General features: G+C 42.0%; 1 protein-coding gene across 5 annotated transcripts; it reads left to right on the top strand.

Moving 5' to 3' along the window:
- The first annotated feature begins 89 nt into the window (after positions 1 to 89).
- Positions 90 to 18,587, top strand: LOC134067219 (transcriptional-regulating factor 1). Of its 5 annotated transcripts, none has more exons than XM_062522352.1 (17): positions 90 to 185; positions 265 to 445; positions 7,990 to 9,031; positions 9,187 to 9,786; positions 9,881 to 9,930; positions 10,042 to 10,189; positions 10,769 to 10,969; positions 11,263 to 11,626; positions 11,836 to 11,890; positions 12,119 to 12,258; positions 12,715 to 12,818; positions 12,929 to 13,004; positions 13,752 to 13,840; positions 14,097 to 14,210; positions 15,084 to 15,215; positions 15,871 to 16,055; positions 16,573 to 18,587. In XM_062522352.1, the coding sequence occupies exons 3-17, from the start codon at positions 8,333 to 8,335 to the stop codon at positions 16,844 to 16,846; spliced, it is 3,231 nt and encodes a 1,076-aa protein (XP_062378336.1). In that variant the 5' UTR covers positions 90 to 185; positions 265 to 445; positions 7,990 to 8,332; the 3' UTR covers positions 16,847 to 18,587. The 5 variants fall into 5 exon arrangements, with proteins under 5 accessions (XP_062378336.1, XP_062378337.1, XP_062378335.1 ...); XM_062522353.1 differs by adding an exon at positions 6,778 to 6,909 and having other exon boundaries at positions 134 to 445; XM_062522351.1 differs by having other exon boundaries at positions 134 to 445.
- The last annotated feature ends 88 nt before the right edge of the window (positions 18,588 to 18,675 follow it).

Below are 18,675 nucleotides of genomic sequence, written 5' to 3'. Positions count from 1 at the left end.
GGTGGGGAAGGAAGGCTACAATTAACTTCCTGCTCATAATCTCGGTTTACATTTCCCTGGGCGGAATGATTCTACCAAATGTGTAGTCATGTCACCATGTAATTAGTCTACAGCCTAAACTACGCTACGAAATAGAGATAGGCCTAGGCTACTTTGTATTACACCTGATGGTTCGCAAAAGCAAGGTAGTTCAAACTATAACTGGAGAAACAAGAAACCTTATTTTACATATTTTTCGGATGCATAATTCTATCAAATGACTAGTTCGTTGCTGTCTATTGGTACTGCATTAACCAGCAGGGGGACATTTAGTGAACATCAGTGGGATTGAGAAGAGGCAGTCGAGCTGCATGTGGCCAGCATTAACTCGGGTCACTGCCTCACAGAAGTTGATGTGACTATTCCCCCCAAAACCCCTTCACTGACGCTCAGTGGATACGTTGCGGTAAGTAGCCTACACATTTCGAATACTGGGTACAATTCGAGTAGGCTAAACTGTGTTTCGCTTCTGTTTTGAATTAAGAGTGTTATCTACATTCAGTTGATTAACTTATAGAGAGAATATTTCATCATACATTGATAGCAAATGCTTCACTGTTTACACTCAGTGCCTTCTTATTGGCCGAATTAATATAGGCCTAACCACATTTTCCGACAAGTAAAGAGACAACTTTCTTTAAAATAATTTATGTAGGGTGATATCAGCTAAATTGGGCCACTTTTTGGTAAATCGCTTGGGACAGTAATACAATATCATCTATGCCTTTTCCAAGTGTTTTTATAGTTAATAATGACTGTTTTTCATACTTTTGTGTTGAAAGTATGTAAAAAAATATAATTATTTAGGCCCTACAGTTCTTGAAACACCAGCTGTACCAACTTTTTTCGCATGAGCAGTTTCAGGTAAAATGGGCCAGCAGCTTCAGGTAAAATGGGCCAGTCTAATTTCAAAGGGAAATTATAGTTAATTATCCATTTTAATTTTTAAAATACAATTGCTAATACAGCCACATAACATTTAGACTGCATTAAACAAACATATTCATATGTGGCATTAATAAAAACACATTGTGGGTGCAAACCCATGAGCACTTAAAAAAGTCAATTTTGGAACCTGACTGATGCCAGTGGTGTGTGTGTGTGGGTGTGTGTGTGTTTAGAACAAATGTGTAAATTACAAAAATTCACATTCAAAATTGATAATTGATATATTCAAAATGGTAAACTAATATTACTAGTGCGTGTGTGTGTGATAAAAACATTTTTCCTTCTTGTTTGCCATACTGGTGGTGGGGGGAGGGGGTCATGGTAAGTGTGTGTGTGTGTGTGTGTGTGTGTGTGTGTGTGTGTGTGTGTGTGTGTGTGTGTGTGTGTGTGTGAGACTGTGTGCGTGCACGTGTGTGTGTGTCAGTCGGTGTGTGGGTGCATGTGTGGGTGTGTGTGTGTACACACCTACATAGGCTACACACACACAGAGAGAGAGATACACCGTGACACACACACACACACACACACACACACACACACACACACACACCCATACACCCATACACACACACACACACACACACACCCATACACACACACACACACACACACACACACACACACACACACGTGTATGTGGCCCATTAGAATGGGCCTATAGGATGGCCCATTTTAGCTGAAACCATATGGCCCATTTTACCTGAATGGGTTAAGGTAAATTGGGCCGCCAAGAAAAACATGATTTTTCCAAAAAATATGTTCATATACCAAGCTAACAACATTAATTCTGATGGATGCCATCAAGACAGATATTATGCATAGTTTTTTTATGGGCATGTTTGTTTTTTTATAGATTTATAATCCTTATAATAGTTTAGTCAGATTCGCTATGCCAGGCTACTTACCATACAGTTTTCTGGTGCAGTCTTGATTAGCATTATTGCCCTGCCCACCATAGCAACCATAAACCAATCAAATCGCCTGTTACTTGTCAAGCACAGTTATGACAACAGTTTAACACCCTTTGCAGTCATTGGCTCTAAATTCCAGAGGGGCTGGGACCCCCAAACCTTAAATGGCCCATTTTACCTGATGGCCCATTTTACCTGATATCACCCTAATTGTATAGGTTAAATCACCGCTGTTTATTTTATTTTTATTTTTTAATTATTTACCAATATAGGCGCAAATTAACTATTTAGACCTGTACACTGTCTGAAACAACATGGTTTGATTGTTAGTCCAAATGCAGTCCACTGTTGATGAACGTGTTCCCTAATTTCGACAGACCTCTTTGGTTCATTAGAGCAGTCCTACGTCCCCTGCTATTCCTAGATATCCAACATGACTGCCCTGAAATGTAGCCTACAGGCCCCTGTTAAGAATGGTCTGTCATTTGTCGATGTCCCGTCATATTCAGTCCTGGGTGGCCCATGTCCATCTTCTTCGCGCTGTAAAAGAATGTGTTCATAAACCTTCATTTATTTTTTCCTGTGTTAAAATGCCCCTGGTTACTTTGTTTTTACTTACTAACACTTCCAATTAGACCATTAGGCTACCTTCTTGGAAAATAATACGGTTTTTTATAAGGGAAAAAATGGAAAGCACTGTTATCATTTCTCTTTCAAATGCCAGAACTAATTTGTACAGTACAACTGACCACAGGTGTCCACAGCAACTAACAAACAGGAACTCTGGAGTGGGGTGTGTTAATGTCATGAGGTGTATCCATATGGTAGTTCTTGCTCATCCCAATACTGAAGAAAATGTTAGCTTGTGCACAATGGATAAGATCTCTGACTTTTGTGGTGTGATGTGTGTAATGGTAATGATGAGCGTTGGCTAATCCTCTCTGTGAAAGCAGAGGCGCTGATCCTGTAAACAGCCCGAGACAGAGATATGGCATGCATGAGAATATCATCGAGAGGGGTTACTTGTGTTACCCCCACTCGATGATAAGTAAGATGGAATATTAAAGGAGTTTGGGATTCTAAGCCAATACACTTTTTGTCACTTATAATGTACTTGTGATCCGGTAGCTGTCAATTCTGGCTCTCTGATGGGAAAAGGTCCAGTGTTTGTATACACAGGCCTGGCTCTGATGGGAAACAAACACCGGGATGCACTCACACACAAAACACTAATCCCAGCCAAACAACAACAGGAGGTGTTAGTGCTGGTGCACAGGGCAGTGGGGGGGGGGGGGGGGGGGGGTGATCTGTCGAGCATTGTCAAGAGCACTGAGGGGAGAGTGTTTTCAGTGTCATCTCTTGTATTTCTTAACTTGTCTTAACTGGGCCCTAACAAGTCAACAAGTACAGAATCAACATACAGTACAGAGAAGACACGACACATGAACAATTCTCAGTTGTTATTTCTCAGATATGTATTTTTTGTCATGACAAAAACTGAGTACCTTTTTTAAGTCTGCTGTGATGCATTGATGAATACGGAACCTGATGCATCACAAAGGGTCGGCACAGGGAATGACAAACTAATGAAAAGGGGCCTCTGTCTGGCTGCCATGCAATTTATTGTTACTCAGCGTTTAAGAGATATACATCAAGTTATCTCAAGCATGCTGTTCCATTGAGATCTGTAAAATGCAACACTGTGTTTACAGGTCAGCATGTTAGGTCATATACAGTAATTTGGCAGTGGATAGCCGGTTTAGTTAGCCTGGGTGCTCCCATCCTGCCTTGCACGGTGATTTCATTAAGTCTGGAAACTACCGCCCTCATTTTTGCCTGAGATAGGGGACCAATCACAGAACATGGGGAAAAGCAAGACCATGATGAGCTATGCACAGACGCATTTGATAGACATCCGTGGCGCCCAATGAACGGATCTGGGCATTTTTTCAAATACGAGAAAATGAACGTCTGGTTGCCAGATCACATCTCATTTGAGAAGTGGTAGGCGCTAGCCAGGCTACGGGTTAGTGTGGCTGAAGCAGAAAATGTGTGGATGACGGTTGATTCTTCTCATTAACAGTTTTAATCATACTTGAACAAACTTGATGATACAAGAAGGATCTATGAACTAACATTGCGTCGTCTTGGAAATGATTAAGCTGAACATCTCATCTTTGTTTTTCGTGGGGTCACTAGATATCTCTGGGTAGATTTGGTGATGACAACACACAATGACCACCCCATAAAATGTGTCTTTTTTTGTAAAGACGGTAAACCTTTCGCACCTGGTACTGTACTGAAAGCTTTGTTCAAGGCTTTTTGTACTGTTTGTCCATGATGACCGTTGGTTATATTTTGTTTATAAGCTTGGTATTTTGTGAGTGAAACGAAGCTCTTAATGATGAAGGCATACACTCCTGTTTTACAAAGGTTCTTGGTTCCTAGTTTGTTAGTTTAGCTTATGGTTTATAAATGCAGAACTTATAATGGGTTTGGTCATGATGAGTAATTCAGTACAAAAAGGATCCTTAATCGAAAGCTTCTCTAATACTAATCAAGTACCAAGCCATGCAAAACAAAATTCAGTCATTCACTTATCAGTCAGTAATTCTCATGAAAGTATGAAAACAGTAATAGTTTCATACATAAAAGTGTGATACATCATAAAGTATGATACAGAAAAGCGTAAAAATGCGTAAATAATCACCCAATTTTAACTTTAGACATGCAGTATCAACAAAGTACTGGTTTCTCTTTCACACAAAACATGAACAAGGCAGGTGTCATCCATACAATCAGATAAGAAACGGCAGGATGTTTTCATGCGATTACCACTTGTTCAACAATTTGGTTTTCCCTTCAACGTAATTTGTATTTCAACATCTGTTGCCTTTTATTTTCAAGTTTCAATTTCAATAAGTATACATGCACTTCATGTGGATTTCATAAAGACCATTATCTTCAAACTCAGAACCCATATAAATTTGGCTTTGGCAAAGCTTTGCGAAACAGTGCACAACCTCAATTAACTGTACTTAATAACTCAGGGTTTCAACTCTGAAACTCTGGGAAAGTTTTAGTTCCCACTGTGGCAAGCAATGTGAGAAACACAAAACATTTGTGCGGTCGGCCTTGTCAGTGCTAGGCTGGCTAGGTTGGCCCCCCAGACCACAAATGGAGGGGCAGCGACAGCACTGAAAGCAGCAGAAAGAAAAGAACAATTGTGCAAGTTTAATGACATGACAACATTGCGCAAAGCTTAAGTGGTGAAACCTCTGACCAATCTGATTCACAGAATAGAAACTCTGCTGTATCCATGGACATGAAAATGACACATTGTATCTATGTGCTCAGTATTTTAAAAATGATTGGCTCACATGTCAGTAGTTGTGCATTTTAACAAAGATTCAGGAAGTATTGGTTGTGGTGCCTGCCCCATTGCATGATCATGTTGAAATACAATGATCAGCAACCCAGAAGTTTATATTGAACTCAAATGTCTACTATCGCTAGTTAGTTTAACTAACGTCTAGAATGCTGACTTTCACTAGGACCTAAATATATATATATATACATGTGTGTGTGTGTGTGTGTGTGTGTGTGTGATTACAGTAAAATGACTGAAATTACTAATATGACTGAAAAGGATAAACATAAAATATGTTATTTCATAATGTTATTAACTGTGTCAAAATTCACATTGACGGTGCACATAATTTGTGTGCGCCCCGTTGCATTATTGAGTTTAATCATTGATAATGTCAAACTTATTTTACTGAGCGACTCTGTAGTGTGTGTGTGTGTGTGTGTGTGTTTGTCTGTGTCTGTGCATGCATCTCTCTGTGTGTTCGTGTGTGTTTGTGTGTGTCTGTGCACGTGTCCATGCATCTGTGTGTGTGTGGGTATGTGTGCGTGTGCGTGTGCGTGTGTGCGCGCGTGTTTCTGTGTGTGTGTATGTCTGTGTGTCTGTGTGTGTGTGTGTGTCTGTGTATCCTTTCGTGTCTCATCAACAGTATGTCAGAATCACACAGTTCTGGCTTGGCTTTCTCTGTTCCTGTCCATGTTTGATCTGATGGGCCCGCGTTTACGGCGAGGTGATAATGATCAGGCCTGTGAATAGTGTGAAGTGTGAAGTGTCACTCTGAGGGGGCAAATGGCAGAGATGATTAGCCTCAGAGTCTGTGGTTAAGAAATGATAAAAAGACTCATCCACTGCTGCTTGGGCAAATAGTTGTTAGTTCTTTTTTCTATTTCTGTCTGTGCTTTAAGCTGTCGCAAGTGCAGTTTGATAAACTGTGAATTGGTGCTGTTGTATAGAATGGATTTAATTAGCTTAAAGTACTTAGAGTGAGGTGAATGCTTGGCAGAAAATGACTTTGCTTAATCTTTTTTCATTGTATAATAGCCTACTTCAGCAACACGAGATTTGATAAGTAAACACAAAGATTTGAAATGTAAACTACAGCTCTATAGGTGTGGTTTATAGGTTTCTTGTAACTAATGGTGACAAGTCGTGAAATAGCCTGCGGTTGGGCTCAGGAAGTCTCTGAGCATCGAGAGAGAGAGAGAGATGACTACATTTCCTGAACTTCCCTGAACCCCACTTGTCTCCCCACAAATAGAAATTACAAAAAGAAGAAGCTGCCTTCATTCCTTAGTCAGCAAGTTCCGTTAACTTCCCTGTTGTCACCGACATTGGCAAACTCTTCCAAGACAATTTCTGGCTTGTGGTTTTACATGTGTGTCTGTGTCTGTGTCTGTGTCTGTGTGTGCATTTTGCATAATTTCAGCTTGTTTCAGCTTTATTTTTTTCTTAGAGCCATTCCTAGAAAGTTTGAATCATCTTTTTAAGAACTTTCAATAATATGTTTTATAGCTGTGATGTTAATATTCCCATCTCCATCCTAATGTCCCGAGCATACACATGGAGTCTCTACACCTAAACAAAGCACCAATAACGCACATAGTGATTATGCCACGTGAGATCTCGACTTCATGAGTCCTGTTGGTAAGTGGTCTTAAAAGTCTTCTATAATAAATTCCGGGTTCGATATGTACAATGTTAGTGCTTCATTTTACGTGTAGAGACCCTGAGCAAGCTACTGACGAGGTTTGGTGCTGTTTTGAACAATATTGCTGGTTGAAAAATGCTATTGGGGAAACATTTACTTCACTGCCCTTAGCTAATCCACTGTTTGTTATTTGAGGCTATATTGTACACCGGTGCCAACTTAGTAGTGCTTTATCAATGAAAAATATTGTCTCTTTTTTGATGTGCTTTCATGCAGAAAAAGAGCATGAGGTAAAATGTTCGCCAAAGTTACCCTTTAAACATTGGCACATGGGCATTGCTGAGACTGTATACGTCTTATTGAGAGGGTGTGATGTACAGTACGGGTGGAAGAAGAAAGCTTCAATTGGAGCTTTATATGCTTACTTGAAATGCTGTTGATTGTGCTTCAATCATTTTACTGTATGTGCTTAATAAATACAAAATAAATTCAATAGACTTATGTTATGGAATAACAAAGACTAAAACGTTCAATGTTTGTGTTTGTAGTTCTTAACCTTTGTCCTTACTATGACATCAGTAAATACTGAATTATAATAAAAAAATGAATAGTTTAAGGTAATGGCTTGGCTAACATAGGCTTGTCTGCATCAAGCCAACTGTTGAGCAGGAAGTTATCGGGTAGCACAGGTTGTTCAGTTTGGTAAGAGGAAACCTCAGACTTAGTCATGTTAAACTGCGTACTGTCATTCTGTGATGTGGTGGACATTCCACAGACATTCTTAAAAGCGAAGGAGGAGGGGGACGGAGTCTACCATCAAAAAAAGAAACCCCTGAAGACTCTTTTGTCTCGAGCGGTCTACTAGTGATGGTAGACATGGCCAATATGTGGGAAGCAAGTTACTGAAATAAACACAAAAACATTTTAAAGCAATCAAAATAATGAATAAGAGTGACAATTATAGGGCTAAATCATACCATTTTATTTTTAATTTGTTGAGAGGAGATGTAAGCACCTTTAGCACAGTGTATGTACAGTATGTCTCTTCGTTAATCTACTCTTTCGCTCTTTTGCAGCGTCACTGTGGTCAGTCCTGCTGAACGGAAGACTATGATGCTGAGGAATAGATACAGAATATGTGGACCTTCATTTATGCTTGAGGTTTTTTTATTATCTTGAATCTTGAAAGATATTTGATGTTCAATGTCTCCGCAGAGACTTTCTTTCATTTTGACTAATGGGTGACATACTATCCATCACAATGTTGATGTGACTGATCTTTGATCTATCTTTGAACAACATACCCTGTATCGAGGAGTGGGAAGATACCAAGAATAATTTGCTATGATCATTACAACAGCTGGGGGGTTGTAGACATTACATTCAGAGGAGACTTAACACCCAAAGCAAAGATTGACAATGACAGACCAACAGCTTTTTGAAGTTTGTCATATGACCAATGGCACAGATGGTGGCTATATGTCCACTCATAATGCGACATTTCCATGCCTAAGCTATGGTACCTCTGCCCTCAGCTCCTTGCATAACCCTCCAGCATCTCCACACTTTGCTCAGGACACCCTCAAATCCCCCATCACCCCTTGTAATGACCTTTCACCCATGGTAGAAATGCCCAAACCCGGAGGGGCTTGGCTCAGTAATCACTTGGGTAGAACCACTTCCAACCCATGGATGTCATCTCCTCAGAGTGATGGAATAGATGCCGGAAACCAAGTCAACCAGCATCCCAGGATGTACCCATTTTCTTCCTTTTCACTTATGAACTCGGAGATGTCTTCCAAACCACATGGGGGTGCCCTCCAGAGACTGGACCCATTCACCCAGGCATTCCCCAACCAAAACCTGGGTGTTCTGCGAAGCAACAGCCTCAGCACCGATAACGGCAGCCCCAGTGCTATGGACGACAGCCCCATGTTGCTATCGCCCCAAGCTGGGTCACCCATTGACCATGTGCTGTTCAGTCAGTCAACAAACCGCTTCAACCAACTGCTAATGAACTCGGGGCAGCCCCAACACAATCACCAGCCTGGGGACCAGATCACCAGCCCACTTCTTGGACGACCGCAGACCCAATATGGCTACCAGCCACAGCAACAGGTGCTCCATCAGTAGAAGTAGTGATTAAACATTTATTATATAGTTAGACAGCTATTGTGCAATTGTTGCGATAATAATTCTCTTTAGGGTTGTATTGGCCTGTGTTTAAATATGGGTAAAAAAACAGTGTGCTGTGTTTCTTTTCCCCTTTTGAGGCAGGGCATGTAACCGATGGCCAGCAGGGGTACCACAGCCAGCAGCACTCTCAGCAGCCCAACCAGAGCCTCCCCAGACCGCGTTTCCTGTCTCTAGCCCAACACCATCAGTCAGTCCACCCCCAGCACCAAGGAGCGTACCTTCAGACCAACGAGCGGGAGGCCCAGGACTCTCACCCTCCTCCGTCCCCTCAGGCGCTGTCTTTCTACTATGGGCAGAACTGCAAGGGTCCAGACCAGCAGGTCTCCTTCACGAGCACCACACACCAGCCACCCGCACTCTTCCAAGACAGCCAGTCCTACCTGCATTTACCCTCTCATCACAACAGCTGCCAGCAACCACAGGCTCAGGTGCTGGCGGACTACCAGCATGGTCTGAGCTCCAAGCATCACCAGTTTGACAGACAGAACTCTGGGAGTTTGAGTTCTCCCACCATACAGGGACTATGCAGCAGCCCTCTTGACAGGGTTCCTTGTGTGGACTACAACTCAACCCACAACCAGAGGGACAGCCACTGTTGCCTACCTCCTCACCATCCTATGCCAAGCAGGAGGGAACTCCAGCAATCCCAACCTTCAGCTGCCATGCAGTGGCCTCCGGTACTGTAGGCCAATACAGTCTGCTCCATAACATACCGTGCACAATGCTGTCTATACTGAGTGATTAATGGGCTGTCAACTACTTTCTTTTCAGATGGCTGGAGGAACAGGTTTCCTACAAGACCCTGTCTCTCCACATTGCATGTAAGATCCATCATCATTTTACACCTTCTCAGTGCACCTTAGCAAGTTACTGTCCTTGCAGTTAAAACAGTGCTGTTAAAACAATGTTGTAACATCATTCTCCGATGGCAGGCCTCGTGTAGAGACGGCCCAGCGGAAAGTGACTGGTACCAAACTGAGGTGCACTGTGTGTCAGCGAGAGTTCAAGAGCCTGCCAGCACTAAACGGCCACATGCGCTCCCATGGTGGCTTCAAAACACAGCCCCCAACCACCAGAATGGTAACCATTCACATCAAAGGGACACTTCACCGATTAGCATTAAGCTTTGTATCTTTAGAAAACCAGTCATGTTTTTGAATGGTCGTGCATCATTCCCTCTGTTTGCCTTGAGATGGGAGAAATACGGATTTCAGTGTTGGACTTCCTGCTTTCAATGATGTAAAAATCATCATTTTACATCATTGAAAGCAGGAAGTCCTATTCATTGGTTTCATTGAAATCCATATTTCTACCATCTCAAGGCAAACTGAGGCAATAATGCATGACCATTCAAAAACATGACTGGTTTTCTAAAGATACAAAGCTTAATGCTAATCGGTGAAGTGTCCCTTTAAATGTATTCATTATAGCATTCATCTATAAACCGCAGCATGCGGTTTCCCCTTGGGGATCAATAAAGTACCTATCTCTATCTATGCATTTGACTTCTATGGAGCACAGAGGCTCATGAGTGTGACTTATATTAGCCTCATTCGTGACAGCCAGTTACATCTAATTCGCACACAGCCCTCATTTCCTGTCTATTGTTGTAGTCTATTCTGGTATCTTCTGCTTAACTCTGTTTTCGCCAACACACAGAAAGAGGAGGCTCAGGAGCTCCATCCTGAGGTCAAATCTCCTGTTCCAATGGTCATGCCGGTGTCTGTGCCTGTCAAGGCCTCACCAGGGCCAATCAAGTTCTCTCCCATTCCTCAGTTCTCTGAGATGGGCAGAGACCCAGAGGATCTGACCGGGCTGTACCCACACGCTGTGTGTAGCCAGAGGCCCATGTCCCCAGCTGTGAGTAACACTCTGCACTTTAACCAGGAAATAGAGTTGTTTCTGCATGTTGTGATGCCCCCTTTTTATGTCAATGTCTTAATACACACCTTCAACATTTTCTGTAGAATGGCATTTTGAGCTACTAGATTTGGTGGAATATAAGCAGCCACAGTTCTGTTTTAGAATTTCCACTGTCATAAATGCCAATTATTGTGTATTTACGCTGTTTATTAGATATACTGGGGAACAGTATGACAAAAGGGAAACAGTGTCACAGAATCCATTCTTATAATGTTGAAAAAACATTCCAGACCTCCACCCATCTCCCCCCACTTCAAATCCCTGCCCCTGAGCCACATAGAGACTCCTGTGAGGAAGAGGAGTCCCTGGACATAAAGCCCGAGAGGAAGAAGCTCCAACACCGCCTGCTGCCTCTCTTCATCCCCTCCCCGAGTCCCTTCCCCGTGGCCAGAGGAGCTGTCCTGTTCCGGAGCCAGCTCCGCTCCCCGGGACCCGAGGGGGGCGTTCCCTACACGCCGCCGCCGATGCTCAGCCCCATCCGCCCGGGCTCCGGCCTGTTCAGCAGCGTGTGTGGGGTAGACGTCCCGAGCTCAGGGACGCCGGTTCCCACCCGAGTGCACCTCTGCAAGACCGGTGATCGTCCTCCGCTCAACGGTAAGTTAACTATTGTACCTCTCTCTGTGTGCGTAATTTACCGACTGATAATTACCATCTGGATGGATACCTACCTACCCAGAACTGTTACAGTTATTACTAAATATGAAACCAGTTTAAGCTTTGAAGAGTACACTGAAGCAAAGTTACAATTCTAAGGTATTCTTGATAACAAAGATGTTGACTGCCTATGTCTTTCATAATGACAGATGAGAGCATTCATTGTGAAACTCCAGGCCAAAGAACACCCCTCCGCATTGAGCCGTAAGCATAGATTCTAATCCTTCATTGTTTCAGACAAATGTCCACAACATAAACTGTTGCAATAAAATGTAAGACCAATATATAGATATTTATGCCAAGACTAATATATAAACATTTTGTGAGAAAATACTCAACGGTTCATCCAAACAAACTCCTACACAGAGAAGTCACAAAAGTACTCATCTTGAAAACTGGTCTGATATTAAGTCTTTGTGACATTCTCTATAGACGTATCAACATTGGAAATCGTTTTCAAGCAGACATTCCATGTTTACTCAACAAGTCAGAAGTGACCAAAGACCCACACAAGGCCACCCTGGTGTGGTCCTCTTGGAATGATCTGGGCATTCCCTGTGAGCAACAGAAAGGTACCTTCAACCTCCATGTGCAACATAACTCTCCCTGTGACTTACTTACAATAATGATAATATAGAATAAACCTATTTATAGAGCACTTTTTATAAAGCCCAGTGCTTCCAAGCTTATGTTAGGAGGACAAGGCCATTCATTTGACTGGTTAATTCACAGTGCTTTACAAATGAGCAGAGAAAAGAGCACTGCTCATTCACGGATTTGAAAAGTGTGTTTGAGCTTAGTGAAGATAGTAAAGATACCTGTATCCTCCAACAAACATAATTTGTGGTTTTCAGGCTACTTATAAGGCTGTATTTTGCGTTGCAATCTCTCATGATTACAAATGAATGACAACTCTTTCTCACACAATACTGTAGGTGTTGAGTGACATCTATGTGATCACATTTTTTGTCTCAAAAGTATTGAGACATCACTCTTTCATCACTCTTTCACTTGTTCTGTGGTCTCAGTGGATGACTTGCTACGGCTGGCCTGCTGCAGCGCTCTCCCCGCGGGAGGAACCAACACAGAACTGGCCCTTCACTGTCTGTTCCAGTGCAGAGGAGACGTCATGGTCAGCCCATTGTCCATCACTCAAGAGTTTGACATTACTGAGCACTTCTGGTTCCTCAAATGGTCAAACGCTCATGCATGTTTACTTTTCTTACCCAAACAATCTCCCAGGCAACCGTGGAGAAGCTCCTGATGTTGGATCCGACAAAAGCCGCGTTTCAGCCAATTGCCGGCTATCATTATGCAGGTGTGTGGCAAGCTTTCCTTGCCTGGAGGTCATAGCTTGCATCGCTGCCAAGCATGACATGTGCATATCCTGCTGCACAAGGTCCTATTTCTGTCACTGTAAAATCTGCTGTCACTGAAAGTGGCTGGGTGTGTCTGAGTCTGACTACCTGATTTTAACCACTTGAGCACAGATTGGCATTTGATCTTTTTTTTAAACAATGACACCTGATATTTGTTTCAGAATTCATGTAATTCAAGTCATCCTCTTAAAGTGACAGTGAAGAGTTTCTGTATAGATGTCCAGTGTGCTAACCAGATAACCACAAGTGGCCATGCCTTGCAAATACCAAGCTGGCACCACTAAAACTTGATTTGTCAACTGATATGCCATGATACGCTGTGAAGCTGTTTTTCTGGGCCATTAAGCTGTAGGCCTACTTGTATTTTCATCGAGATTGTATGCCTAGGTTGTAGGCATACAATCTCGATGAAAATACTAGTAGGCCAACAGCTGGCACAGTAAAACAGCTTCACAACATATACAAAAAATGCATTAATGAAAAGGAGCGGTAGCCTGTAGGAGCAACAGTTGAATGTTAATGGACGGATTAAATATCCCCTTCCATGACCGTATACCATACTACAGTGAATTAATGAGAAGTAAAGCTACAGCTATGAAATTATCCCACAAAGAGAAACATGTATATTGTATTGCGAGAAAATAAAGCATATATATTTTTGTGTGTGTTGCAAACATCCTGATTAGGTTCCGATAAGTGGACAGTGCAAGAGAGGAGACAGCTCAACAAGGCGCTGGACAAACACCATAAAGACTTCTTTCTGGTCCAAAAAATGGTAACTGCCCCATTATGCACACACAGATACACTCATATTCAGAAAATGTGTTTTAGTAAAGATTTACATTTGGAGTAAAATTATTTGTTTAGTGAACAGATGCATTTAATGGTGTACATTTAGAGAACAAGATTTATAGGTGCATTTAGTGAATGTATCATTAATCATTGTTTTTAAAAGTTTATTCTTTTACATTTCTCAAAAGTTACGGTTTAAGGTTTAAGTTGGTTCACGGGAGTGCTGTGCTCTTTGGCAGGTACGGACGAAGACCGTAGCTCAGTGCGTGGAGTTCTACTACACGTGGAAGCGGAGATCTCGTGGAGGCAGACGTCTTAACGTTGGCCTCACTGCCCCGGCGGCAGACAGTGAGGTTAGTGGAGCACTTGCACACACCTTTGTTTATTCAGACCGGTTTCGACCATATTTCAGACCTGTTTCAAACCCATTTGTACAAGTCACTGAAGCCACTTAACGTAAGTGGCTTCTATGGGTTTGCATTGTCAGCTACATTGTCACTCTCACTCTCTCTTATAACTGCTTATTAGCCTGCACTGGAGTGACCTGCTTCTGGGTTTCAGATGTGTAGGGTAATGGAAAGAGTGCGCTGAAGTGACACGCAAATGGTGAGGAGGATGAGTAACTTGGCTTCAGCTCAAAGCCACAGGTCACGCCTCCTTCTCGCAGTCACCGCGGCCTTCTCACCAGCGCAGATGAGCTTCCTGTTGGCTTACAGTAAAGACCAGCATGCTGGCCGAACAGCCACCAGACAGACTGTGTACATCAGATATAGTGTGGGAAATGTCACCCAAAAAGATGTGTCCCCCCCCATATTTACTCAAACATTTGATATTTAAGTGTTGATAAATGTTACTTACATATACAATGTACAAGCAGAAACAAGGCCCGATAAAAATTATAGTGTTCTACACTCTGTAAGACGGGCTAAAGCTAGTGGTAAGAGTAGTGCTCAGTGTAGCTTGTTCATCTCATTTCTTGTGTTTTCTGTCCAGGTCTGTGGTTCCAATACACCAATCATCTATTTGTTCTATATTTTTCTATAATTTCTATATCATTATATTATGTGTATTATATTATTTAATGAAGAAAATCAGGCCCTTTCCCTATTTTCAGCACTATATATTTGTAGTATTTTACCACACACACAAACACACAAACAAACACACACATTTAGGGTCTTCTAAATCAGTTTGTTCAGACAGGGGCCTGTCTTGTCTCTGTTCAGGTGAATTGGGAGGATTGCAGGCTGGCCTTGCTGAAGCGTAGTGGCCTGGACAAGAAAAACTCCACTGACTTTGCAGACTGCTCAGACTGCCTGGCTACGTCTCTGGGCTATGAAGGGCTCAGCAATATTTCTGTGAGTGTCTCTACAGTTTTTACTTAATAGAAAGGCAACAACAAGGCCAGTTAGATATCTTACAAACCTAAAAGACTTCCTGGACAACATAGTCACTTCCTGTTCATTTTGTCGTGCTTTCTCTCTCTCTCTCTCTCTCTCTCTCTCTCTCTCTCTTTCTGTCTCTGTTGCGGTAAAAGGTCAGTAACGCCTTCAGATTCTAGAATGTTTCAAATGGCTCAGCACATTGGAAACACCTGAGAATTAAGCCGTTCTGCACTGAAATGCAGTGATGCAAACCCACTCATCTCTGCCATGTGCAAAAGAAGGAACTTGTCAAAGCATACTTAACTAGCTGCAGTGAGAAGCATCTTAGGTCATACTTCTTTCCACAGCACATAGAATGGGTGTATATTTACATGTGTATCTGGAAAAACATGTTTTCAATTATGACAATTGTCAACTTAAAATGTGAGTGGCGAGTGCCAACAGGGAAGAATCTAAGTTAAACCTGAGTGTCTGGTTTCTGCATTTCTTTTGTGTCGAATCATCGACACTCAAGCCAAGGATTACGTTTCCAGTAGTTTCCTCAACTCGTGAAACCCTGTCACCAAACAGTCATGTTAACTCCTCTGATCTTTGGTGATCCCTGACATTGTGCCATGGCTCGCTTCAGGTTCTGGATGGGTACAGTGAGACACTGAGTGCAGCAGGAAGACGCTCCAGGCCCCCAGCCGAGAGGGGCCTTCCCCAGTCCGGTCAGCACCTGGCTCCAGCCTCAATGAAGAGTTCACCAGCTCACAGCACCACCAGCGGAGACACCGACACTACGCTCGCCTTCCCCTGCAGAGAGTGTGGGAAGTATGTCCACACAGATGACATAGACCTCAAGAGCCTCTACTCATGTGTAATGGGTTATGCTTTACCTGCCTAATGACACACACACACACACACACACACACACACACACACACACACACATATTTACAGTATATATATATACATACATGTCTCCAAAACAGGTAATGGAATAGACATATGATGATCTAGATAGTGAGTCAAAATAAAATAAATATGAATAATATCACAGAAGTGTTAAGATTAATCTTCTTTATGAAAAGACAGTGGATTTTGTTGGCACAACAACATACAAGCACATTATGTATCAACCTGTTTGTATCTAGCCAATTCAGTTGTGTGAATACCTTAATCTAACTAAAGAGCGCCATCTTTTGTTAGGTTGGGTTCTTCTCATATATGTCTAATATTCTTTTTTAAAAAGACTGCATAGGGAAACATATCTGATTCAGTTGCACAACACATATGAAGTTTGAAAACACATTAATGTTTCAAGATTGATATATTGCGTTTCTTTTAGGGTCTTCCTCAAGGTCAAAAGTCGTAATGCTCACATGAAGACTCATCGCCAGCAGGAGGTGCCACTGTGCTGGCCGATCCCGATGCAGAGACCCCTAGAGGACAGCCTCGATATGACACCCGCAAGCCCATACAAAGCTCCCCCTCAACTGCTCATGTTATCTGGCAGTCACATTAATGGATCTCAAGGTCCCCAGATTAAGGATGTGAACTTGCACAGGGATGAGGTTCAACATCTGAACACACATGGGATACAAGCCAATTCACTGGGGTGAAAAATATATGAGGGAGAACAAAAGTGAAATGGAGCTTTAATATAACCTGAAGCTTGGAAAGTAGAGTGATTTTGACATGTAGCCTAATGGCAGAGGATTTTTTACGTTTCTGTTGCGCACCAGATGCTTGTGCATGCACACCGGAACCTTCTCATGCTCACTAGAAACTCAAAGCCCTTAAGAGGACACGGGCGAACAAAGTTGCCAGTTTCTGGTGCACACCAGATAGTTTCCCATGCTCACCAGAAACTTTTGTGTGCACACCAGAAATGTTATTGTGCTTACCAGAAACTATCTGGTGCGCACCAGAAATTTGACACTTCAAGGGCTCTGTTGGATCCTTCCCTAAAATGATAAAATAACAATTGGCTTAACAGTGGTAACATTTCTGGTGGACATTTTCTTTTTTTGTACAGACTCAAACTGTAGCTACTGCAGTGTAAATGCGTTGACATTGAATTCTTCTGTAAATGAGATTGTTAATGATAATTATTTGCACTTTGAGAAATTGAGGGATTAAGAATAGGTTTAACAGTGATAGGAAAGACGGCTCTGTTGCATTTAAATTCAGAAAGTAATGGAATAACAATTAGTTCTACAGTGGTAACATATTTATGGTGGACATTTTCTCTTTTTTTTGTACAGACTCAAACTGTTACTGAAGTGTAAATGTTTTGAGTGCTTTGGAAAAGATGGCTCTGTTGCATTTATCAAGTCTCCTGCGAATGAGATTGAAAATGACAGATATTTGCACTTTCACAAATCCAGATGTCAGTGGGATAACATGCTTGTGCTTGCCTATGTGCTTGTTATTGCTAGGAGGCTACTTGTGCATGAATATACTGTGTAAAATGTCTGATAACACTGAAGAGTGCTCGATCAAACTTTTGATTGCCTCCTTAAACTGTGCTGTTAGTGGCTTTTTAAAAATGTTCGTTCAACTTAATCTTCCCCCTGATTTGTACTAAATGAGAGCTCATCACAAGTTCCCAATGGTATGCAATGATATGAGTATGAGAATCTGTAAGTGTTTGCGGAAAAAGTTCAGTCCTTGATGTTCTCCATCCCACTCCTACAAATTCAACAAAATTCTCCTCACTATCGTCTAGCTAGCTGATCAGAGTGTGTTCTCAAACATTGTTGTTTATGAACAGTAATGGTTTAGACTGGGAATTGGCCACCTAGCCAACTATTACTACCATTGAACACATTAGGTGCCTCTCATTCAGCGTTTATACGTCCTCCCTCGCTCCTCGGGCCTCGATCCTCACTGATCTACATAAAGAATGACGGGGCGGCAACAATGGGATAGTCTATCCCTTCTTCTATCTTTCTTTATGTAGATCAGTGAGGATCGAGGAGCGAGGGAGGACGTATAAACGTTGAGTGAGAGGCACCCCTTGTATGTGCTCAAATATCAGCAACTTTTTGCCAGGATCAAGGACTGCTCCTTTATTGTGATAAAATGTAGTAATTCGAAATAAAAGCACTTTTTAACAAAACCACTAGATGGTGATGGAGCAGGAGTAGGCCTAGCCTTATTTCTGACCAACAAAGTGAAGGCATGGAGATATTGAGGTTGTGGGTCTGACTTTTCTTCTTTCTTTCTTTGGAGACACACAATATGTAAGGAATAGCTAATTATTCCTCCTCAGGTTACTTTTTCCTACAGTAGTTGAATGCAGTCGTGTTGATGTTATAAATGATTTACCAAATAAAGTTTAAATTGCTTATTTTCTAAGTTGAGTTGTTATTTTTCACTTTGAGACCAGAAAAATACCACCTGATCATCAGTTTTTCATCTTCCATACTTCTCTTGGAGAAATAGC

The sequence above is a fragment of the Sardina pilchardus genome, chromosome 20 (genome assembly GCF_963854185.1).
Source record: "Sardina pilchardus chromosome 20, fSarPil1.1, whole genome shotgun sequence".
Lineage (NCBI taxonomy): Eukaryota > Metazoa > Chordata > Actinopteri > Clupeiformes > Clupeidae > Sardina > Sardina pilchardus.
The sequence above is the reverse complement of the archived record's forward strand: the minus strand, read 5'-3'. Positions and strand labels throughout refer to the sequence as shown.

Bases quoted from the DNA above. Each gene is read 5' to 3' on its own strand.
- LOC134067219 (XM_062522352.1), top strand. From the start codon at position 8,333: ATGACAGACCAACAGCTTTTTGAAGTTTGTCATATGACCAATGGCACA. The intron at 10,970-11,262 runs GTGAGTAACACT...AAAACATTCCAG, and splicing joins AGAGGCCCATGTCCCCAGCT to ACCTCCACCCATCTCCCCCC. The intron at 13,841-14,096 runs GTAACTGCCCCA...GCTCTTTGGCAG, and splicing joins TCTTTCTGGTCCAAAAAATG to GTACGGACGAAGACCGTAGC.